The sequence below is a fragment of the Eleutherodactylus coqui genome, chromosome 7 (assembly GCF_035609145.1).
Source record: "Eleutherodactylus coqui strain aEleCoq1 chromosome 7, aEleCoq1.hap1, whole genome shotgun sequence".
Lineage (NCBI taxonomy): Eukaryota > Metazoa > Chordata > Amphibia > Anura > Eleutherodactylidae > Eleutherodactylus > Eleutherodactylus coqui.
This window is the reverse complement of record NC_089843.1, coordinates 34742350-34763425: the sequence shown is the minus strand read 5'-3', so window position 1 is coordinate 34763425 and position 21076 is coordinate 34742350. Positions and strand designations below refer to the sequence as shown.

General features: G+C 55.3%; 1 protein-coding gene across 1 annotated transcript in view; it reads left to right on the top strand.

The window, feature by feature from the left end:
* Nucleotides 1–1955: 1955 nt before the first annotated feature.
* Nucleotides 1956–21076, top strand: part of DNAAF9 (dynein axonemal assembly factor 9) — an 81735-nt gene continuing 62614 nt past the window's right edge. The window contains exons 1-7 of the mRNA XM_066572919.1: nt 1956–2097; nt 16225–16304; nt 16707–16826; nt 16908–17032; nt 17169–17265; nt 19385–19491; nt 19832–19909. Coding sequence (XP_066429016.1) covers nt 2048–2097; nt 16225–16304; nt 16707–16826; nt 16908–17032; nt 17169–17265; nt 19385–19491; nt 19832–19909 — 657 coding nt within the window. The 5' untranslated portion in view covers nt 1956–2047. The remainder of the gene's footprint in view (nt 2098–16224; nt 16305–16706; nt 16827–16907; nt 17033–17168; nt 17266–19384; nt 19492–19831; nt 19910–21076) is intronic.

Genomic DNA, 21076 nt, shown 5'->3' with positions numbered 1-21076 from the left:
GTTCACAGCTTCCACCCTGTGGCCCCTCGCTCCCAGCCTCCGCCCTGTGGCCCCTCGCTCTCAGCCTCCGCCCTGTGGCCCCTCGCTCTCAGCCTCCGCCCTGTGGCCCCTCGCTCTCAGCCTCCGCCCTGTGGCCCCTCGCTCTCAGCCTCCACCCTGTGGCCCCTCGCTCTCAGCCTCCACCCTGTGGCCCCTTAGTCTCAGCCTCCACCCTGTGGCCCCTCGCTCTCAGCCTCCGCCCTGTGGCCCCTCGCTCTCAGCCTCCGCCCTGTGGCCCCTCGCTCTCAGCCTCCACCCTGTGGCCCCTTAGTCTCAGCCTCCACCCTGTGGCCCCTCGCTCTCAGCCTCCACCCTGTGGCCCCTCGCTCTTAGCGTCTGTTGGGCCTCAGCGCCTATGAACTGATGGCAGTTGGCAGTGTAATGGCAGCACTTTGGAGGATGGTTATCTCTGACCGGCGGGTACGTTGCCCATCATGCAGACGTGTGGTAACACATATGGGTCAGCTGGGCCTCTGATGCCCGAACACCCATCCGTATTTCTGCTGGTGGACGACCGGATGGCGTTCACACGTAGCGGCATTTGGTGCGGATTTTGCTGCAGATTGCTCCGCAATGCGAATCCGTCCGTGTGCAGAGGGCCTTACTTGGGCACGGTGTGGGTATTACCTGGGTAGTGAACGGTGGGGCTGTCTGGTGGGACAGTATATGGGGGTATGCGGTACAGTATGGCGGGTTTATGTTACACACTAAATCATTGAAGAGAAGTCCTGACGCTTCTCCAGAGAGACGGCTCACAGTTCATGAGCCGCACCGCGCTTCTCAGCCTATGCGCCATGTTGCCAAACCCAGTGCATGCCACCTACAACTGACTGGCAATATACTGGACCTCACAGTGCTGTGCCATCTGCATGCCACATACAACTGACACTGCTGGCAGTATACTGGACCTCACAGTGCTGTGCCATCTGCATGCCACATACAACTGACACTGCTGGCAGTATACTGGACCTCACAGTGCTGTGCCATCTGCATGCCACATACAACAGACCTCCGCGGTACTGCTGGCAGTATACTGGACCCTTACAGTGCTGGGCTATCTGCATGCCACATAAAACTGACCCCCGCGGTGCCGCCAGTATACCGCACCTCATAGTGCTGTGCCATCTGCATGCCACATACAACTGACCCCCGCGGTGCGGCTGGCAGTATACCGCACCTCATAGTGCTGTGCCATCTGCATGCCACATACAACCGACCTCCGCGGTACCGCTGGCAGTATACCGCACCTCACAGTGCTGTACCATCTGCATGCCACATACAACTGACCCCCACGGTGCCGCTGGCAGTATACTGGACCTCAGAGTGCTGTACCATCTGCATGCCACATAAAACTGACCCCCGCGGTGCCGCCAGTATACCGCACCTCATAGTGCTGTGCCATCTGCGTGCCACATACAACTGACCCCCGCAGTGCCGCCGGGAGTATACCGCACCTTACAGTGCTGTGCCATCTGCATGCCACATACAACTGTCCCCCGCGGTGCCACCTGCAGTATACCGCACCTCACAGTGCTGTGCCATCTGCATGCCACATACAACTGACCCCCACGGTGCCGCTGGCAGTATACTGGACCTCACAGGGCTCGGCTGGTGCCATCTACTTGGGTGCCAAGCAGAACTCTGGCGCTCAAGGGGTTATTGTCTTTTAATGGGCTGTAAAACCACAAAACTGACAAAAATTGCGGCAGCCAGCCATTAATCCCCAGTCTGTGTACAGTTTGCTACATATTTCACCTCACATGTACCAGTAAACTTCCACTAGGGGGCGGTCATCAGCCGCCTCTCACTTGTGAGGTACTCGGGGCCGCGCAGGGCGTCCCGCTCTCCGTTCTCGGCGTTGCAGCGCATGCGCAGACCAGGCTGAGGAGACGGCGCCGCGCTTTTGTGAAGGGGGCGCGCCTGGCGAGAGGTCGGTCAGGAGAAGCGGGTAACGGGGCGATGCCAAGCTGTTTGCCCGGTGCCAGGGCGTGATCCGGAGCCAGACATCATGTCCCAGAGGAAGGAGACCCGCTACCAGAGCTGCTCCCCGGCCGCCAGGTAGGTGCAGCCCCGCGGCAGGCTGCGGCCATTGTCTGCTTGTCCCTTCCCTCGTCCGTGTGTCTGCGGGCTGTCAGTACTGCGGCAGGACCACAAGTCCCAGCAGGGCCCAGCATTGTTGGGGCCTCTCCTAGGAGACCGACGTCCCTCGCCACCCGCCATATAGGTGATAAATGATGGCGGCGCGGTTACGTCACGTAGCAACAATCGCCGTGGCTGCGGCCGTCACCGGGGCGAACCGCCGCGTCTGCAGGGAGGCATCGGCCCTCTCCAGTGACCTCCATGATGGCGGCACTGAGTCCACGGTGAGGAGCGCACCGCGGGGTACAGAATACGTGGGCCGGCTCCGTAATGATGGCGGCGGTGAGGAGCGCACCGCGGGGTACAGAATACGTGGCCCAGCTCCGTAATGATGGCGGCGGTGAGGAGCGCACCGCGGGGTACAGGATAGGTGGACCAGCTCCGTAATGATGGCGGCGGTGAGGAGCGCACCGCGGGGTACAGGATAGGTGGACCAGCTCCGTAATGATGGCGGCGGTGAGGAGCGCACCGCGGGGTACAGGATACGTGGCCCAGCTCCGTAATGATGGCGGCGGTGAGGAGCGCACTGCGGGGTACAGAATACGTGGACCAGCTCCGTAATGATGGCGGCGGTGAGGAGCGCACCGCGGGGTACAGACTACGTGGCCCAGCTCCGTAATGATTGCGGCGGTGAGGAGCGCACCGCGGGGTACAGAATACGTGGGCCGGCTCCGTAATGATGGCGGCGGTGAGGAGCGCACCGCGGGGTACAGGATACGTGGCCCAGCTCCGTAATGATGGCGGCGGTGAGGACCGCACCGCGGGGTACAGGATACGTGGACCAGCTCCGTAATGATGGCGGCGGTGAGGAGCGCACCGCGGGTACAGGATACGTGGACCAGCTCCGTAATGATGGCGGCGGTGAGGAGCGCACCGCGGGGTACAGGATACGTGGCCCAGCTCCGTAATGATGGCGGCGGTGAGGAGCGCACCGCGGGGTACAGGATACGTGGCCCAGCTCCGTAATGATGGCGGCGGTGAGGAGCGCACCGCGGGGTACAGGATACGTGGACCAGCCTCGTAATGATGGCGGCGGTGAGGACCGCACCGCGGGGTACAGAATACGTGGACCGGCTCCGTAATGATGGCGGCGGTGAGGAGCGCACCACGGGGTACAGGATACGTGGCCCAGCTCTGTAATGATGGCGGCGGTGAGGAGGGCACCGCGGGTACAGGATACGTGGACCAGCTCCGTAATGATGGCGGCGGTGAGGAGCGCACCACGGGGTACAGGATACGTGGACCGGCTCCGTAATGATGGCGGCGGTGAGGAGCGCACCGCGGGGTACAGGATACGTGGACCAGCTCCGTAATGATGGCGGCCGTGAGGAGCGCACCGCGGGGTACTGAATACGTGGCCAGCTCCGTAATGATGGCGGCGGTGAGGAGCGCACCGCGGGGTACAGGATACGTGGCCCAGCTCTGTAATGATGGCGGCGGTGAGGAGGGCACCGCGGGTACAGGATACGTGGACCAGCTCCGTAATGATGGCGGCCGTGAGGAGCGCACCGCGGGGTACAGGATACGTGGACCAGCTCCGTAATGATGGCGGCGGTGAGGAGGGCACCGCGGGTACAGGATACGTGGACCAGCTCCGTAATGATGGCGGCGGTGAGGAGCACACCGCGGGGTACAGAATACGTGGCCAGCTCCGTAATGATGGCGGCAGTGAGAAGCGCACCGCGGGGTACAGGATATGTGGCCCAGCTCCGTAATGATGGCGGCGGTGAGGCGCGCACCGCGGGGTACAGGATAAGTGGACCAGCTCCGTAATGATGGCGGCGGTGAGGACCGCACCGCGGGGTACAGAATACGTGGACCAGCTCCGTAATGATGGCGGCGGTGAGGAGCGCACCGCGGGGTACAGAGTACGTGGCCCAGCTCCGTAATGATGGTGGCGGTGAGGACCGCACCGCGGGGTACAGGATACGTGGACCAGCTCCGTAATGATGGCGGCGGTGAGGAGCGCCCCGCGGGGTACAGAATACGTGGACCAGCTCCGTAATGATGGCGGCGGTGAGGAGCGCACCGCGGGGTACAGGATACGTGGACCAGCTCCGTAATGATGGCGGCGGTGAGGAGCGCACCGCGGGGTACAGGATACGTGGCCCAGCTCCGTAATGATGGCGGCGGTGAGGAGCGCACCGCGGGGTACAGGATACGTGGCCCAGCTCCGTAATGATGGCGGCGGTGAGGAGCGCACCGCGGGGTACAGGATACGTGGCCCAGCTCCGTAATGATGGCGGCGGTGAGGAGCGCACCGCGGGGTACAGGATACGTGGCCCAGCTCCGTAATGATGGCGGCGGTGAGGAGCGCACCGCGGGGTACAGGATACGTGGACCAGCTCCGTAATGATGGCGGCCGTGAGGAGCGCACCGCGGGGTACTGAATACGTGGCCAGCTCCGTAATGATGGCGGCGGTGAGGAGCGCACCGCGGGGTACAGGATACGTGGCCAGCTCTGTAATGATGGCGGCGGTGAGGAGGGCACCGCGGGTACAGGATACGTGGACCAGCTCCGTAATGATGGCGGCCGTGAGGAGCGCACCGCGGGGTACAGGATACGTGGACCAGCTCCGTAATGATGGCGGCGGTGAGGAGGGCACCGCGGGTACAGGATACGTGGACCAGCTCCGTAATGATGGCGGCGGTGAGGAGCACACCGCGGGGTACAGAATACGTGGCCAGCTCCGTAATGATGGCGGCAGTGAGAAGCGCACCGCGGGGTACAGGATATGTGGCCCAGCTCCGTAATGATGGCGGCGGTGAGGCGCGCACCGCGGGGTACAGGATAAGTGGACCAGCTCCGTAATGATGGCGGCGGTGAGGACCGCACCGCGGGGTACAGAATACGTGGACCAGCTCCGTAATGATGGCGGCGGTGAGGAGCGCACCGCGGGGTACAGAGTACGTGGCCCAGCTCCGTAATGATGGTGGCGGTGAGGACCGCACCGCGGGGTACAGGATACGTGGACCAGCTCCGTAATGATGACGGCCGTGAGGACCGCACCGCGGGGTACAGGATACGTGGCCCAGCTCTGTAATGATGGCGGCGGTGAGGAGGGCACCGCGGGTACAGGATACGTGGACCAGCTCCGTAATGATGGCGGCCGTGAGGAGCGCACCGCGGGGTACAGGATACGTGGACCAGCTCCGTAATGATGGCGGCGGTGAGGAGCGCACCGCGGGGTACAGGATACGTGGACCAGCTCCGTAATGATGGCGGCGGTGAGGAGCGCACCGCGGGGTACAGGATACGTGGACCAGCTCCGTAATGATGGCGGCGGTGAGGAGCGCACCGCGGGGTACAGGATACGTGGACCAGCTCCGTAATGATGGCGGCCGTGAGGACCGCACCGCGGGGTACAGGATACGTGGACCAGCTCCGTAATGATGGCGGCACCGAGTCTGTGGGGGGGAACGCACCACGGGGTACAGAATACGTGGACCAGCTCCGTAATGATGGCAGTGGTGAGGAGCGCACCGTGGGTACAGGATACGTGGCCCAGCTCCGTAATGATGGCGGCGGTGAGGAGCGCACCGCGGGGTACAGAATACGTGGACCAGCTCCGTAATGATGGCGGCGGTGAGGAGCGCACCGCGGGGTACAGAATACGTGGACCAGCTCCGTAATGATGGTGGCGGTGAGGACCTCACCGCGGGGTACAGGATACGTGGCCCAGCTCCGTAATGATGGCGGCCGTGAGGAGCGCACCGCGGGGTACAGGATAGGTGGACCAGCTCCGTAATGATGGCGGCGGTGAGGAGCGCACCGCGGGGTACAGGATAGGTGGACCAGCTCCGTAATGATGGCGGCGGTGAGCGCACCGCGGGGTACAGGATACGTGGACCAGCTCCGTAATGATGGTGGCGGTGAGGAGCGCACCGCGGGGTACAGGATATGTGGCCCAGCTCCGTAATGATGGCGGCGGTGAGGAGTGCACCACGGGGTACAGAATACGTGGACCAGCTCCGTAATGATGGTGGCGGTGAGGACCGCACCGCGGGGTACAGGATACGTGGACCAGCTCCGTAATGATGCGGTTTAAACTTTTGCGCACGTTATGTTTTTCTTAGGATGTGATAGGTCAGGTGTTGGCATTGCGTTGCCACGGTGATGTCACTTGTCTGCCGGTCTCGGCTGCCCGTCCCGCCGCTAGATCTGCGCCAATCCCAGCGGCCGGCGGTTTGTATGTGTCGTTATTCTGGGATCAGTTAGAAACCGTGGGCGCTGCGGGGGTGGCACGTGTGTCCACGGGGGCCGTACACTCGCTCCTGGCATGTGGACCCCTCCATGATATTACCGCGCTCGGTTACAGCCCGGCGAAGGGGCCCTCCGTTCTCCAGGGACAACATCTGCTGCTGTCAGTGAATGGAAACTGCATCGATGGCTGCAGTACGGCCGGTGACCTCCAGGGGCATCACCGGCTGCGCTGGATCCAGCGGGGGTGGGGGGTCACTGCTCGGGTTGTTTTAGTACAGTTAGCCCTATTGGATGTCCTCCGATACCCGGACCTTCCCTTTAAGGCCTCCGACACACTAGTGCATCGGGGTCAGTTTACGGTCTCTGTTAAAGGGGTTTTCCAGACACACCTATTGATGACCTGTCCTCAATCACTGGGACCCCGGCGATCACCTGATCCCTCGGCCCGCTGTCAGTGCAGCCGGTCACACGGGTCTGGGGGAAGGGGCGGCGTCACCACTGACCTCAACGGCAGCTGAAGCAGGTATTACACTTCGCCCACTGTGCCGCGTAAGTGTCATGGCCGCTTCAGCTCTGATGTCAGTGGTGGTGACGCCGCCCCTTTCTCCCAGACCCCTGGCGCCGACGCTCGGGGCTCGGCCCGGGCCTCTGGGACGGCGCCGACGCTCGGGGCTCGGCCCGGGCCTCTGGGACGGCGCCGACGCTCGGGGCTCGGCCCGGGCCTCTGGGACGGCGCCGACGCTCGGGGCTCGGCCCGGGCCTCTGGGACGGCGCCGACGCTCGGGGCTCGGCCCGGGCCTCTGGGACGGCGCCGACGCTCGGGGCTCGGCCCGGGCCTCTGGGACGGCGCCGACGCTCGGGGCTCGGCCCGGGCCTCTGGGACGGCGCCGACGCTCGGCCCGGGCCTCTGGGGACGGCGCCGACGCTCGGCCCGGGCCTCTGGGGACGGCGCCGACGCTCGGCCCGGGCCTCTGAGGACGGCGCCGACGCTCGGCCCGGGCCTCTGGGGACGGCGCCGACGCTCGGCCCGGGCCTCTGGGGACGGCGCCGACGCTCGGCCCGGGCCTCTGGGGACGGCGCCGACGCTCTGCCTTGTCCTTGGTTTGTTGTGGAGCCCTAAGGAGCTGGCGGGGGAGGGGAGGAGGAAGTCACCAATTAGGGGGCTGTGAGTCTGGCAGCCGCTGGAGGTCTCCGCCACTGATCATGTCCCGCTCTGGATGGTCGGGTCAGCCTACCACCTGGGTGAATGGAGAGGTCAGCGGCCATGCTGGCGAGGGGTCAGACCCCGTCGGGGGTTACAGGGGATTTCCAGTGATCTCGCTGCTAACAATAAGCTGATTGTTCTGATATGTATTCCGGGACGGGATATAAACAGCGCGCCAATGTGATTACTAACAGATGTAGCAGAGCCGAGGGAGTCACAGCTTCAGGGAAAGTGCAGATTTACACGGCACTAACTGCAGTGAACGGAGATCTGTATAAACTTCCCTCCACATAGTCAGACGCATCGCGCCGTCTAGCCTCCGCCGGGCGCTATATACCTCTGTATACTGGTTGTACGCTGTGCGACATGGCGCAGCCTGCTGCGTATAGCGGTATGTCACAGCCAGTATACAGGTGAGCCTGCGCAGCTGTAACATACCGTGCGAGTGTAGTGCAGTTACCCCACCTGTGGACCCGCTGAACCTCGGGGGCTCTACTGTCGCCATCCACACCTGCTGGGCTCCGCTGCCCTCGTGTTCTTACCTGGCAGCATTGCCGCTGCAGACGTTCATTAGCGGGATTGGAAGCGGGAGGTTGGCAGCGCCCGCTGCAGGAAGACTGCGCAGCATGAATGACACTTGCGGGCGGCTCATATCCACAATGTGTCGATTTGCGAATTTTCGGTGAAGATTTCAGCCTTTAAATGAGAGTCAAATCCGCGTCCGGGCGGCGCAGAGTCCGAAACAACCGCAACAAAATGCAGCGGAGACGTGGAATGGGAATTCAGGAGACATCATTACCCGGGCAATAAAAAGTGTGTCCAAACTAGATGCAGGGCGCATGACTGAGCGTGCCGCGCCCGCTGCGCAAAAGACACGGCGACGGGCTTTACATCTGCATCTGAATGCTGCGGATTTTCTTTGTCCGTGAAGGGAACCTGTCAGCACTTCATAAGACCGTAAACGAGGGCTGCGCGAGGGGCGTACGGGCTGCGCGAGGGGCGTACGGGCTGCGCGAGGGGCGTACGGGCTGCGCGAGGGGCGTACGGGCTGCGCGAGGGGCGTACGGGCTGCGTGTGCTGCTGATCGCGGCTCTAGTGTTTCGATGGTTTAATGCTGTAACCTAAGACCTGCAGATTTGTTGTTGAAGCCTTCTGCCCCCTGAAGACGAGTTGTGATACACTTGTAGTGTCACGCTGTGATTCCCGCCATGTCCGGCCCGGGCGATGGCAGCGTGTGCAGCACATGTTGTGTAGTCTGGTGACCGCACGCCTGGCACAGCTACAGACTACACCGACCAGTTATGGGGATGAACGTCTCTGCCCACACTCGCTCGCCCGACACTCGGGCCGTGTAAAAGGACAAGCAATCCGCCAACAGGCGAGTGAGTGGTTGTTCATTGGCTGACCGTGCTGTTTAGGTCGCTGGTTGGCTGCGCATCTCCCTGAGGGGGTGTGGCTTTCCCAATAGAGGGCGTGGCCTAAATGTGCTCTTCTGCTACAAAAATTGTGCCACGTTTTGGCATTATGTGTCCTACACGAAGCCAACTAATAGGTGGTATAAAGATAGACAGGGCAATATAAAGATGCAGCGGAGTCCCTGGCTGTAAGTTTACTGTGTGGTTAGTAGGTGATGGCATTGCTCTGTGCAGCGGGCAGAGCGCCAGGCGGTGCGTAACCTGTGGCATAATTACCCGTGCCCTGCAGCTTGTACGGAGATGAGGTCTTAACAAGATACTTTTATACCTCTTTATGTTTTATGTTATCTCGTAACTGAGTGTAATTACTTAATGAGAGGAGTCACATCCAGGAAACAGCGCTCTTAAAGTGATAGTTACCTCCTAGCCGCCTTTTGTATGTGGACGGCCCGTCAGTCCTGGATGTTGTATCCCCGCAGGTACTACAGGTCTGGTCTGAGGCCCCCCCCCCCCCCCAGCATTACAGCCTATTCACTGTAATAGTAGCTCTACAAGGTAGGATTGGGGGTGCGTTAGCCCCGACAGGAGTGATAGTAACCTCCCAGCCGCCATTGTATGTGGATGGCCCGTCAGACCTGGATGTTGTATCCCTGCAGGTACTACACGTCTGGTCCGAGGACACCCCCCCCAGCATTACAGCCTATTCACTGTAATAGTGGCTCTACAAGGTCTGGAGCCCAGACAGGAGTGGTACACTTGGCAGTGGATGGCGGCGGAGAGCCCCGGTATTGATCTCCTGGTTACACGACCCGACTGTCCGCTGGTTTTTAGCTCTGATAAAACCCAAGTGTCCTCGACAAGTGAGCGCGGTGCGCAGTCGGCAGCCGCGGCTACATGGAGGATGACCTCCAGAGTTGACGGTTTCCAGCGATAATTTGGGCAATGACTGCCTGTGTAAAGGCGCTTTCATGCGTAATCTCCCTGCGGAGGAGCTGCTGGAAAGTGAAGACTAAAGGGCCATTTACTCATAATGATCGCTCAAATAAATGAAAATGAGCGCTAATCCTCGTGTGAATGCGAAGCCATCGGGCGCTATTCGGTTATTTTTCATTTGTCCCTCAGTTTCTACCAACATAATAATCATCGTTGGATCACTTCTCACTGCGTGTAAACTCGGCGGCGATCTGCACGAGCGCGAACAAGCAGCGGTGACGTCACCCGCTCGTGCCCTCGTTTAGACGACAGTCGTCCCCTGTAAATGTATCAGTGCTGCTAGTTGTAATGAAAGGGGTTTTACGGGATAGTTACAATTGCTGGTAAATCCTCAGGCTATCGGTAGTTGATGGGCGCGGGTCCATCGCTGCCAATCAGCTGATTACCGGCACCGCTGTCAGTGTGGGCAGTGCTGGAAGCAGATAGCGCTGTCAGCATTGCAGCAGCCCAGCTTGGTAGGGCAGGCACATTGATTCAGTAGGAACTGTGCCTGCAGTACCAACCAGGGCCACTGAAGTAGGGACAGTGCTGTCTATACTGACAGCAGTGCTAGAAATCGGCTCATCGGAAGGGATCCTGAGTGACAGGGCCCCGCTGATCAACTATTGATGGCCTTTCCTGAGTGTAGATCATCAGTAGTAAGACTCTTGGACGACCACGAAGTTGTGTCTCTTAGTTCATCTATTACCCCCACTCCCACCACCTCCGCTTACTGTCAGTAGTTAGCAGAGCCTTAATTGACATCCAGAGGCTGAAAGCCTATACAAGCCTAATGCCGATGTTATAGCAGGACTGACCGATAATCAAATGTGTATGGGGTGTCCCTGTCCCCCCTGACGGGGCAGTTCGACATGCCCAATCCTCTTGCTCTCTAGGGAGATAAGCGGCTGTCAGAGGTGCTGGAGGGTCTGGCAGTGGCTTATTCTTCTCTTCCTATGGAGGGTACATGCCGGCTCAGCTGAGAACGTGTGTGGGGGTCCGGGACCAACAGCGATATATGGTCCACCGTTAGATCTGATGTGAGGGATGCTATACACATAGACAAGGGTCAGACTGTATAGTGTCTGAATCAGTATGACTGCAGGGGGCGGTTTATGATGGCTAGCAGGGATTGCAGTCAGTAGGTCAGGGAGCATGTTATCAGGCGGAGTACAGAGGGGTTTGTTTAGGGAATGCGGTATGCCTCCGTGAAGAGGTGCGGTTTTAGAGCCCGCCTGAAGTTCTGCGAGTCCTGGATTGCTCGGGTAGCCTTTGGTAGTGCGTTCCAGAGGACCGGTGCTGCTCTGGAGAAGTCTTGGAGGCGGGAGTGAGAAGTTCGAATTAAAGGGGCGCTCAGTCTGGTTTCGTTAGCAGAGCGGAGAGCCCGGGCTGGGTGATGGATTGATAAATCATTGGCTTTTCGTTCATTCTATGCAGGACTAAAACTTGTCCTTGCTTCGTTCACTGATTGTTCGAGTTATATACCCGTCGTTCAGTCATTCTCTTATACAGCGAATGTGACGACTGAAGGATTTCTTGTGTGAACGCGCCAACGATGTATCTGCTGTATAAACAGTAAATTCTGACATCGTTCAAATTAGAAATGGTTTGGTGTAAACAGACCCTAAATAAGACAGCGACGTTATATAAAGTAGACGGGGGCCGTTCCAGATTCTGCAGCGCAGCTTCCAGTTACCAGGAACCCATAATCACCCGTAACCACTATAAACTAAAGGCCCTTTTACACTCAACGATTATCGCTCAAAATTCTTTTTGAGAGATAATGGTTGCGTGTAAATGTGCCCATCTTTAACTTTTCTGCTGAACGATGACTTCATGTTCGGCATAAAATCCATCCTTCAGCAGAAGAGCTGATAGCAGGGACTTCACGCTGTGTACTCCGCAGGGAGCGCTGATAACATTGTCTCAGCTGCCGGCCCCACAGGGAATGTATTCAGAGAACAGACAACCCGCTGTTCTCTGAATATAGCTCCTGGCGGCTCACATGCATTAATAAGCTACTAATCGGCATTACTACCAATCAGTAGTTTATGCAAAATGATTGCTCAAAAGCCGGCTATTGAGCTCACATCTTTGTAAAAAAAAAGCCCTAAATTTATGGGCTTGTAGGACGGGTGAGAAGCCTAGGGATGACCTTATCATGCTTACCTGGCCGCCCGCTGTCAGCCTGGCACTCAGTCTTGGCATCGCTCCCATAGAGAACAATAAGCATTTGGTCCTCTTTATTAGCGGAAGTCTGGAATGGAGGCTCCAACCCAGATGTGAGCGCAGGCTGGGCACTATTTTAGTTAATTACCTGCTACGAGCTTCTATAATCCCACCCGGGCGGGCCCCGGGCCCCGTACAGCAGACTATGTACTTGTCTGTCAGTACCTGCAGCTGGGGCTCGTTAGATAAACGCAGGGATATGTTTCTTGCCTCTGGGGCAAGTGCTGATCTGTACACAACCCTGTGCAAGCCCAACGCCTCGTTAGTGGGACAACACAGGAGCTGCCACTAATGACCCCCTGCGCTGCCGTCAGCTCGTCTTGGCAGCAGTTGGCAGTTTCATAGTTCTTGGACTTAGACCAAGGCTGAGCGTCACGTTGGCTAATTGGGGCCTCATGTACAATTATAATAACTCATCCGTCCTCGTTACAGTGATGGCTTCTCTTCTATCCCGGCGAGCGCCGATCCCTGAATGATTTAATTACGGATGTGAGACGGGCCGTTAGAGATGAGCGCAGACTTACCGCTCGTTGATAAATCCCTCCCGGTCTGTTACAGCCCCGGTAATCCGCCACTCCGTCTCCTTCCGGTAATATCGGGGTGTTGACATCACAGTGAGGGCTCTCACGGGCGGACCGGATCCCGTCTGAGCCCGGCTGGCGATCCTGCGTACCTGATTTTCCTGCGTGCCGGACAGCCTCCATGGCAGAATACGACATGCTGCCATCTTTCTCCCACTCGCGGAATAAGCAGTTTGTATCCGCGAGTGGGAACGAAAAAGCGAAGTACATGCTTTCTAATGTGCGTGATTTGCCGCGGATCCTCCACACAGCCGCTGGTCGCAGATTCCTCTATTGGAGTCCGCCCTCGTGCGCCCGTCCTACCGTAAGGGTCGTCACGGAATAAGTAACCGTTGGGGCGAGCGAATGATAAGTCATTATTCTAAAATACAGTCAGTTTACTTGCGCAGATGCATTGAAATGTATACGCCGTTCGCTCGTTGGCTCTCGGGGGACCGCACTGCGAATGGGAACGATTGAATGAACACGTCTTACACGTAACACCTTGCAGATGACCGGACTATGATTTTTCTGCGTATGACTAACGATAAATGACAAGGCGATGATTTGCCGTCAGTCGTTGGCCGTGTTTGGACTGAACGACTGTCGTTGGGTTTCACGCGGACCAACTGGTCTTTGGTGATCACTCCGTACAGAAGGGCCTTAAAGGGCCGGTTCTTCTGGAAGCTTCTGAAAACTTTACTATTCTGGGCTAACTGTGGATGGTCCCAGTGTCCCAGGAAGCTGAGATATGAGGGCTGTTTGATGAGATCACACTGTAGACCTGCTGTGTCTGATGTTCTCTTCATTAATAAAGGAGGTTTCCAAGTTACTTCCTTTCCTTTTCCGCCTCCTGTGACTAAAAACCATATAAAAGTAATGGTTAGTCAGTGGGAGCCGTCTGTGAGCACAGCGGATGTATCATGGGATTCTGCGTCCCAGCCCCGTGCCGGCGCCTCATGCCGGTGTGCGAATCCGGAGAGGTCAGAATGGGGTCTCTGGAGGGCGTCGGGTCTAATTCCCCTGCGAGATTTCGCATGCAGAATCCGACCTGGCCGTGGACATGAGGCCTGAACTTGGGTTCAGAGGGGGACACTGGACCTCTATTCTCGGGATCGTGGGGGTCTCGGTGGTCAGACACCCACTGATCATACATTTCACCTGTCCTATGGAGTTGATTGTGGTAGGACCCCTTTAGTTTCCCACAGCGCCATCGCTGGTAAAACGATGCTTTGCGTGGCTCATATTGGACATGTATGGACAGTCAGTATGGTGACTATATGGACCTCCAGGGCAGGTGACCCTATATAGCGTCCTCTGTAGATGGACCCCCGTTACTAACCCACAACACCTAATGGGGCACATGAGATGTGTGGGACCCCTCAGGCCGTAGCCCCCTCGTCATCACCTAGTGCTGTCTATATGATGGAGCCAAAGACGGAACAATTATCGTTCCAAAAATCGTTTAAAGGAACAGAAGTGGACGATAAGTCTTCAAACACGACCGACCGGCGAACCAGAATCGTGCGCTTTTTGTTCGTCAGTCAGTTTCAGTCGGCATAAAGATCGCTGTCGGCTGGTTGCGTGTAAACGCTGATTGTTCACGACCCCCAACAATGATTTGGCTGTGTAAGCGGGCAGCACGAGCGCCCGGGCTGGTGGTGACGTCTCCGGATCAGGCAGACCAGGGTTCAGTGTAGAAGGCCCTGGGATTGCTGCTGGCCCGAAACTTTGTGTTGTCTTTACTTGGCCAGAACGTTCTTCACCGTCGGCCTCTTTGTAGTTGTTGGCCTTCGTTGCCGCGGATCCTATATTTGGCGCTGGTTCTGAAGCGATCATTTATAACCCTTTCCTGGCAGCGTCCACCATGTGCATCATGAATCACGTGGGGCGCGGTCGGCACCGTACCCATCACTTGTGGGGGCAACAATCCCGTATTGTACTGAGTAACAATATTGTGTTTGTGCTGCGGCTGTCGGTGGCGTTCTGGATACATCGCCGTCCTCTGAGACTAATTAGTCATTTACCGAGGGTGAAGAATATGGTTAGAGATTACTCCGCTACTTCTGGGGACAATTTCTGAATATCGTGTCTCCCCCGTCCCTCAGCGACGTCCCCCCGCTGCCATAACGCTGTCTTGGAGAGCGGGCGCTCAGCCTTGTGTCACCTGTAATGTGGCCGGATGGCCGTCCCACTGCTTTCCTTGTGGCTTGTTGTGATGGAGAGTTCATGTTACATTCTCATGCTACCTATGAAGATGTGTCCCGTACATACACTCCTCGTAAGACATCCCGCCCCCAGAAGAAGTAGGTGTTTAGCTGCAGAACGTGGCATGCAGTTCCATCTCAGACAGATATACAAATATATATACAAAGAGGTGTGGTGATTAGATGAACAAAGGCCACAGTGGGAAGCCGAAACGGCGCCATTTATTAACGATACGGGAGCCAATAAAGATACCTCTTTGGATGTTATGTTGTTTCATTGTCCACCATCCAGAGACAGGGGGCGCCATTGTTACACCCCTGTGTGTCTAAACCATTTCCAGGCATACAACAGAATACTAGAACCTCCATGCCCTCCGTATCACATCTTGTATCCAAGCTAGAGGCAGTTCAACAGGGTACTAGAGCCTCCATGCCTGCCCGTATCACATCTTGTATCCAAGCTAGAGGCGGTACAACAGGGTACTAGAGCCTCCATGCCTGGCTGTATCACATCTTGTATCCAAGCTAGAGGCGGTACAACAGGATACTAGAGCCTCCATGCCTGCCCGTATCACATCTTGTATCCAAGCTAGAGGCGATACAAAAGGGTACTAGAGCCTCCCTACAAGGGGTCGGTTCTCCTCAATAAATGATGCTTTTGCTCTGATATGTAATCACTTATAACGTTACAATCACACAGAGGAAGTTCCATCCGACAACTGGGGGGGGGGGGATGTTACTGACTGTGTATATTCTACTCCATCTAGGGGGGATTGGTTTTGATGATATGTATATGTACTGAATTGAACGCTTTATTAGAGACCCCCTTCTAGTAGTGTTGGACCTCTTTTGGCCTTTAGTACCGCAGTTAATCGCTGTAGCTTCCATATTCTGGTATCAGAGAAGCCAGGGTGTGAAAACATTCCCCATACTATTACTGATGACCAGACCTCCTTGACAAGTCGCTCAGATCGCTGGATCTTCCCATCTAATGTGGATTCACACTGAAGCTAATCAACAGGAATACTTGTCACGTGATTTAGTGCCGCACTCCGCGGCCACGGGGAGAATTTCCGTACAGGGAAGCGCCAATCCTAAAGGGCCGGGGCCTCTAAGTGGCCATTCTGCGTAGTCACAGGTGTGAGATGCTGAGAGGTCTCTGTGGAGCTCGTCTCACCTGTATTGTACTTACATGCTTGTATGTTATTATTTCCTGTCTTTTGTGGTTTAATAAACAGAATATTTTGTTCTTTAGCTGCAGTCGTCTAAGGAAAGTTCAAGAGATCCTCTCAAAGTCCAGCAAATCCACTCCAGATGGCATTCTGTGTATACTAGGTAAGTGGCCCAGAGATCAGTATTGGGAATAATTAGTGGGGTACACGGGCCCACCAATGTCTGCAGGAACACAGGCTGGAAATGATGAATGACGTACCTTAGCGCCCTCCTTAGGCCGTGCAGACTAGCTATAATGGGTAACCAGACAAGCTATGATGAATGGGGTACAGTGATCAGCGGGCTATGCGGGCGGTCTGTGATGAACACTGTACCCTCATGAGTGGAGTCCCTTTGCCGGTTATGATGATTGGGTCTATGGGTCGGCTATGTGTAGCAGTCTAATGCAGGCAGCGATGAGTAGTGTACACAGGACGGACCCCTCGGCTGTGTCTGTCTCCGTATGTGATTGTCTAGAGCTGCAGCCCTCCATTGTCCTACAGGGTGTTTATCTTTGTCTTCCAGGCATTGACAGTCGCTACAATGAAGGATGCAGGGAGCTGGCCAATTATCTGCTCTTTGACTTGTACGGGCAGCAAAGCATTGAGTTCGAGGAGATTGGCTTTCCAGAAGAAGTTCTTGATGGTAAGACGGTGGGATGTCGCTTGGGGAGTCTTGGCCTTCCAGGAATGCTCGCACTGAAGGAGTCCTTGTGTTTTTCTGCAGATGTCATAGTCCTGATAAAACGGGACAGTGTCCACCTGTACTGTAATCCTGTGAACTACTCCTACCTGCTGCCATATGTAAGCTGCTGGAGGAACCTGCATGTCCACTGTATGACCCAAAGTGAGGTATGTCTTGTTGGCGACAAGTAAGCTCCTGGCTGTAGATCACAGGATGTCTGCTCCTCTGAAGGGCTGACCGTTATTCACATGAGGGGGGTACGTTTTAGCATTCTGTTCTCATGACATTATTTACTGTCCACAGTATGAAGATGAAGAAGCAGCAGAAGAGTTCAAAATTGCAAGTTTTGTCAACATGGTGCGAGACTGCAGCCGCATCGGGATTCCTTACAGCTCCGAAGGTCAGCCATGATATGTCAATCACTGTCAGCTGGTATTTCCTCCTTAGGGTGCGTTCACACATAATGGATTTTGGTTCAGATTCACATCAAAATTTGCAGCATTTGCTGACTATTTTGGTTCAAATCGGCAGCAGATTTCACCCTATCACTTGAATGGGCGACGTCTGCTGCAGATCTGTGTCAATATCTGCAGTAAATCCTCGACTTTTGAACGCACCCTTAATGATGTCTGTATCTTACTGAAGAGTGGTTGTCATTTCTCAAGACTATGCAGCTATTCAGTATTTGTGCCTTAAAGGGGTTGTCCCGCACCGAAACGTTTTTTTTTTTTTATTCAATAGCCCCCCCGTTCGGCGCGAGACAAACCCGATGCATGTGTTAAAAAAAACAAAAACGTTTAGTACTTACCCGAATCCCCGCGCTGCGGCGACTTCTTCCTTACCTTACTAAGATGGCCGCCGGGATCTTCACCCACGATGCACCGCGGGTCTTCTCCCATGGTGCGCCGTGGGCTCTGTGCGGTCCATTGCCGATTCCAGCCTCCTGATTGGCTGGAATCGGCACACGTGACGTGGCGGAGCTACGAGGACCAGCTCTCCGGCACGAGCGGCCCCATTCACCAGGGAGAAGACCGGACTGCGCAAGCGCGTCTAATCGGGCGATTAGACGCTGAAATTAGACGGCACCATGGAGACGGGGACGCTAGCAACGGAACAGGTAAGTGAATAACTTCTGTATGGCTCATATTTAATGCACGATGTACATTACAAAGTGCATTAATATGGCCATACAGAAGTGTATAACCCCACTTGATTTCGCGGGACAACCCCTTTAAGTGGGCTAACTTGTGTCTGCCTAGCTCAAGGATATTATTGGAAATGTCTGAGGACGGACACGGAGAGAATATTGCTACAATGGGGCATCACAGGCCGACTAGTGGTTGTCCGACTGCATTAGGAAAGCACTGATCCTAGAACTTACTGATCTGTACCAACCCAACCCGTTTAGTTCAAGTACTAGAATACTGCTTCCTATGCACAAAAATAGATCTGATGGTCTAGGTTGTGAAGTGGTTAATGCCGGGGTCCCTTGCGGTCTACAGTGGTGGAGGGGGTTATTATTTCCTTCCTGTTGGTTCAGAATAGTGCGGTGGTTACTGCCTGCTTCTCTGTTGCACTTGTAGGATAGTGGAGCGGTTAGTTCTGGCCTACTCCATGGTCTAGGCCAGTTGAGAAGAGGTTAAGGTCTGTCTTCCTGGTGTTTTAGGGTAGTTTAGTGGTTAGTGTCTTCTTCCCTGGCTATCTAGAGTAATAGAGAAGCTAAAGGGGTTTTCCAGTCGTTAACTATTGATGGTCTACCTTTAGGATAGGCCATCAATAGTAGATTGGTGGGGGGTCTGTTATCCTGGACCCCCTCTGATCAATACACATCTATCCGGATCCACCGCGAGATCCCTGCCCGGCGAGCATGCGCAGTGCAGCTCATAACACGCCGGCAGTGGGTGGTAACGCGTAAATACGCGATACGTCCGCTGTGCTCACGTGTGTCATCGCGTAACAGACCGTATGTTTTTTCGCTGCAAATGGCAGTTGCTACAATTTCTTTTACGCTGCAGAATTCCGCAGCGTTAACATTGCAGGGCAAATAGCTGTTAGGTTCAATAGAACCTAATCACTATGGAATAACTCCGCGGATTTCCGCTGCGTAAATCGCGGCCGAAATCCATACGTGAGAATCAGCCCTTAGTTGCACTGATTACTGTACAGCTGAACCGGCCCCTCTGTTATAGGGATGGCATAAGATACTGCTGTCAGTGTCCCGTCCTGGATGGGAGAGTTCATGTGCAGCGGGGTAAGGGGGGGAGCCTAACAATACACTGCCTGGAAAACTCATGTGCAGCAAGGCGAATTGGGGCGGAGCCTAACGTTAACCTGTTCTAGTGCTAACCCCTCCTCTCGCCACATGAAGTCTCCCATCCTAGGATGGTTTTCCACAGGCTGCACTGACATTCACGGACAACCCCTTTAAGAAAATAGTTATGGGAACCTTGATTAAAAAAAAAAGTGTATGTTATAAGCCGTGACCACAATGTAACCGTTTCCCCACTTCTCACCCTCAGGTCACCTGCAGACATTCGACATGTTCATAGTGGAGAAGTGGCCGATCGTGCAGGCGTTTGCGTTAGAAGGCATCGGAGGCGGTGGTTTCTTTACAATGAAATACGAGGTATGTGATGTACTGCGGCTCCTGTCCCCCGAGTTCGGTCCTGTGCGTTACATGTCTCTCCGACTACTGGCCGGTGACAGCCTTCCTTATACATTCTCCCTTTCTGTTTACTGTGTGTGGTAGGAGGGTGGGGGAGTCATGGACACTTGGTGCTTTAGACTGCAGTGTTAGGAGGAGACGGAAGACTACTGTCCCAGCCTCCTGCTCTGTTGGGGTAAGACGTTGTGGTGTATTGTGGCCTGCTGTTCACCACCCGGGAGTAACTTTGCATGCGGCACATGCTGAGAGCAGGACTGTATTGTGTCACCGTCACGTCCCTCAGTCACTGTGTCTCTTACAGCTGATGGACGTGAGTGAGTCTCTGTGGAAGGTGTTCAGTGCCATGGACCCCGTGTCTCTGGAAGTGCTGCTGACGGAGGTATGTTTATAGAGCATTCCCTGTAAGAGAAGTATAAAAGTCCTGGAAGTGCTATAAATGCTATTTATTCTGATTGACAACCAGAGTGATGCTATTAAAGATTTTGCCCGCATTTTCTAGCATCCATAAGGACACTGCAGGGAAAATGTACAGCAGTCCATTCAAGTAAATGGGGCTGAGCTGCAGTAGCAGGAAACCGCATGACATAACCTGCAACAACATGAAGGTTATCATCTATGGGGGAGAATTCTAGCAGCAATATACAGCTGGGGTTACTATTTAAGCTATTTTCTATTACATATCTTCAATATTGTGCAACTTAACATAAAAAGGTATCTACTCACCTTGACCCAGGACCTGTGAGATATTTCCCAGGGGCTTACTGACAAATTTCCTGCCATTCAGTCCAAGCTTATTACACATTGTAGGATGGACAGTAATATCAAGATGTCTGGCACCCTTGTTATTTACACATGATACATGTACTGCTCCTGAGTTATATCCTGTATTATACTGCAGAGCTGCACTCACTATTCTGCCGGTGGAGTCACTGTGTACATAGATTACTTATCCTGTACTGATCCTGAGTTACATCCTGTGTTATACTGCAGAGCTGCACTCACTATTCTGCTGGTGGAGTCACTGTGTACATACATTACTTATCCTCTACTGATCCTGAGTTACATCCTGTATTATACTTCAGAGCTGCACTCACTGTTCTGCTGGTGGAGTCACTGTGTACATATATTATTTATCCTGCACTGCTCCTGAGTTACATCCTGTATTATACTGCAGAGCTGTAATCACTATTCTGCTGGGAGTCACTGTGTACATACATTACTTATCCTGTACTGATCCTGAGATACATCCTGCATTATACTCCAGAGCTGCACTCACTATTCCCCTGGTGGAGTCACTGTGTACATGCATCACTTATCCTGTACTGCTCCTGAGTTACATCCTGTATTATACTCCAGAGCTGCACTCACTATTCTCCTGGTGGAGTCACTGTGTACATACATTGCTTATCCTGCACTGATCCTGAGTTACATCCTGCATTATACTCCAGAGCTGCACTCACTATTCCCCTGGTGGAGTCACTGTGTACATGCATCACTTATCCTGTACTGCTCCGGAGTTACATCCTGTATTATACTGCAGAGCTGT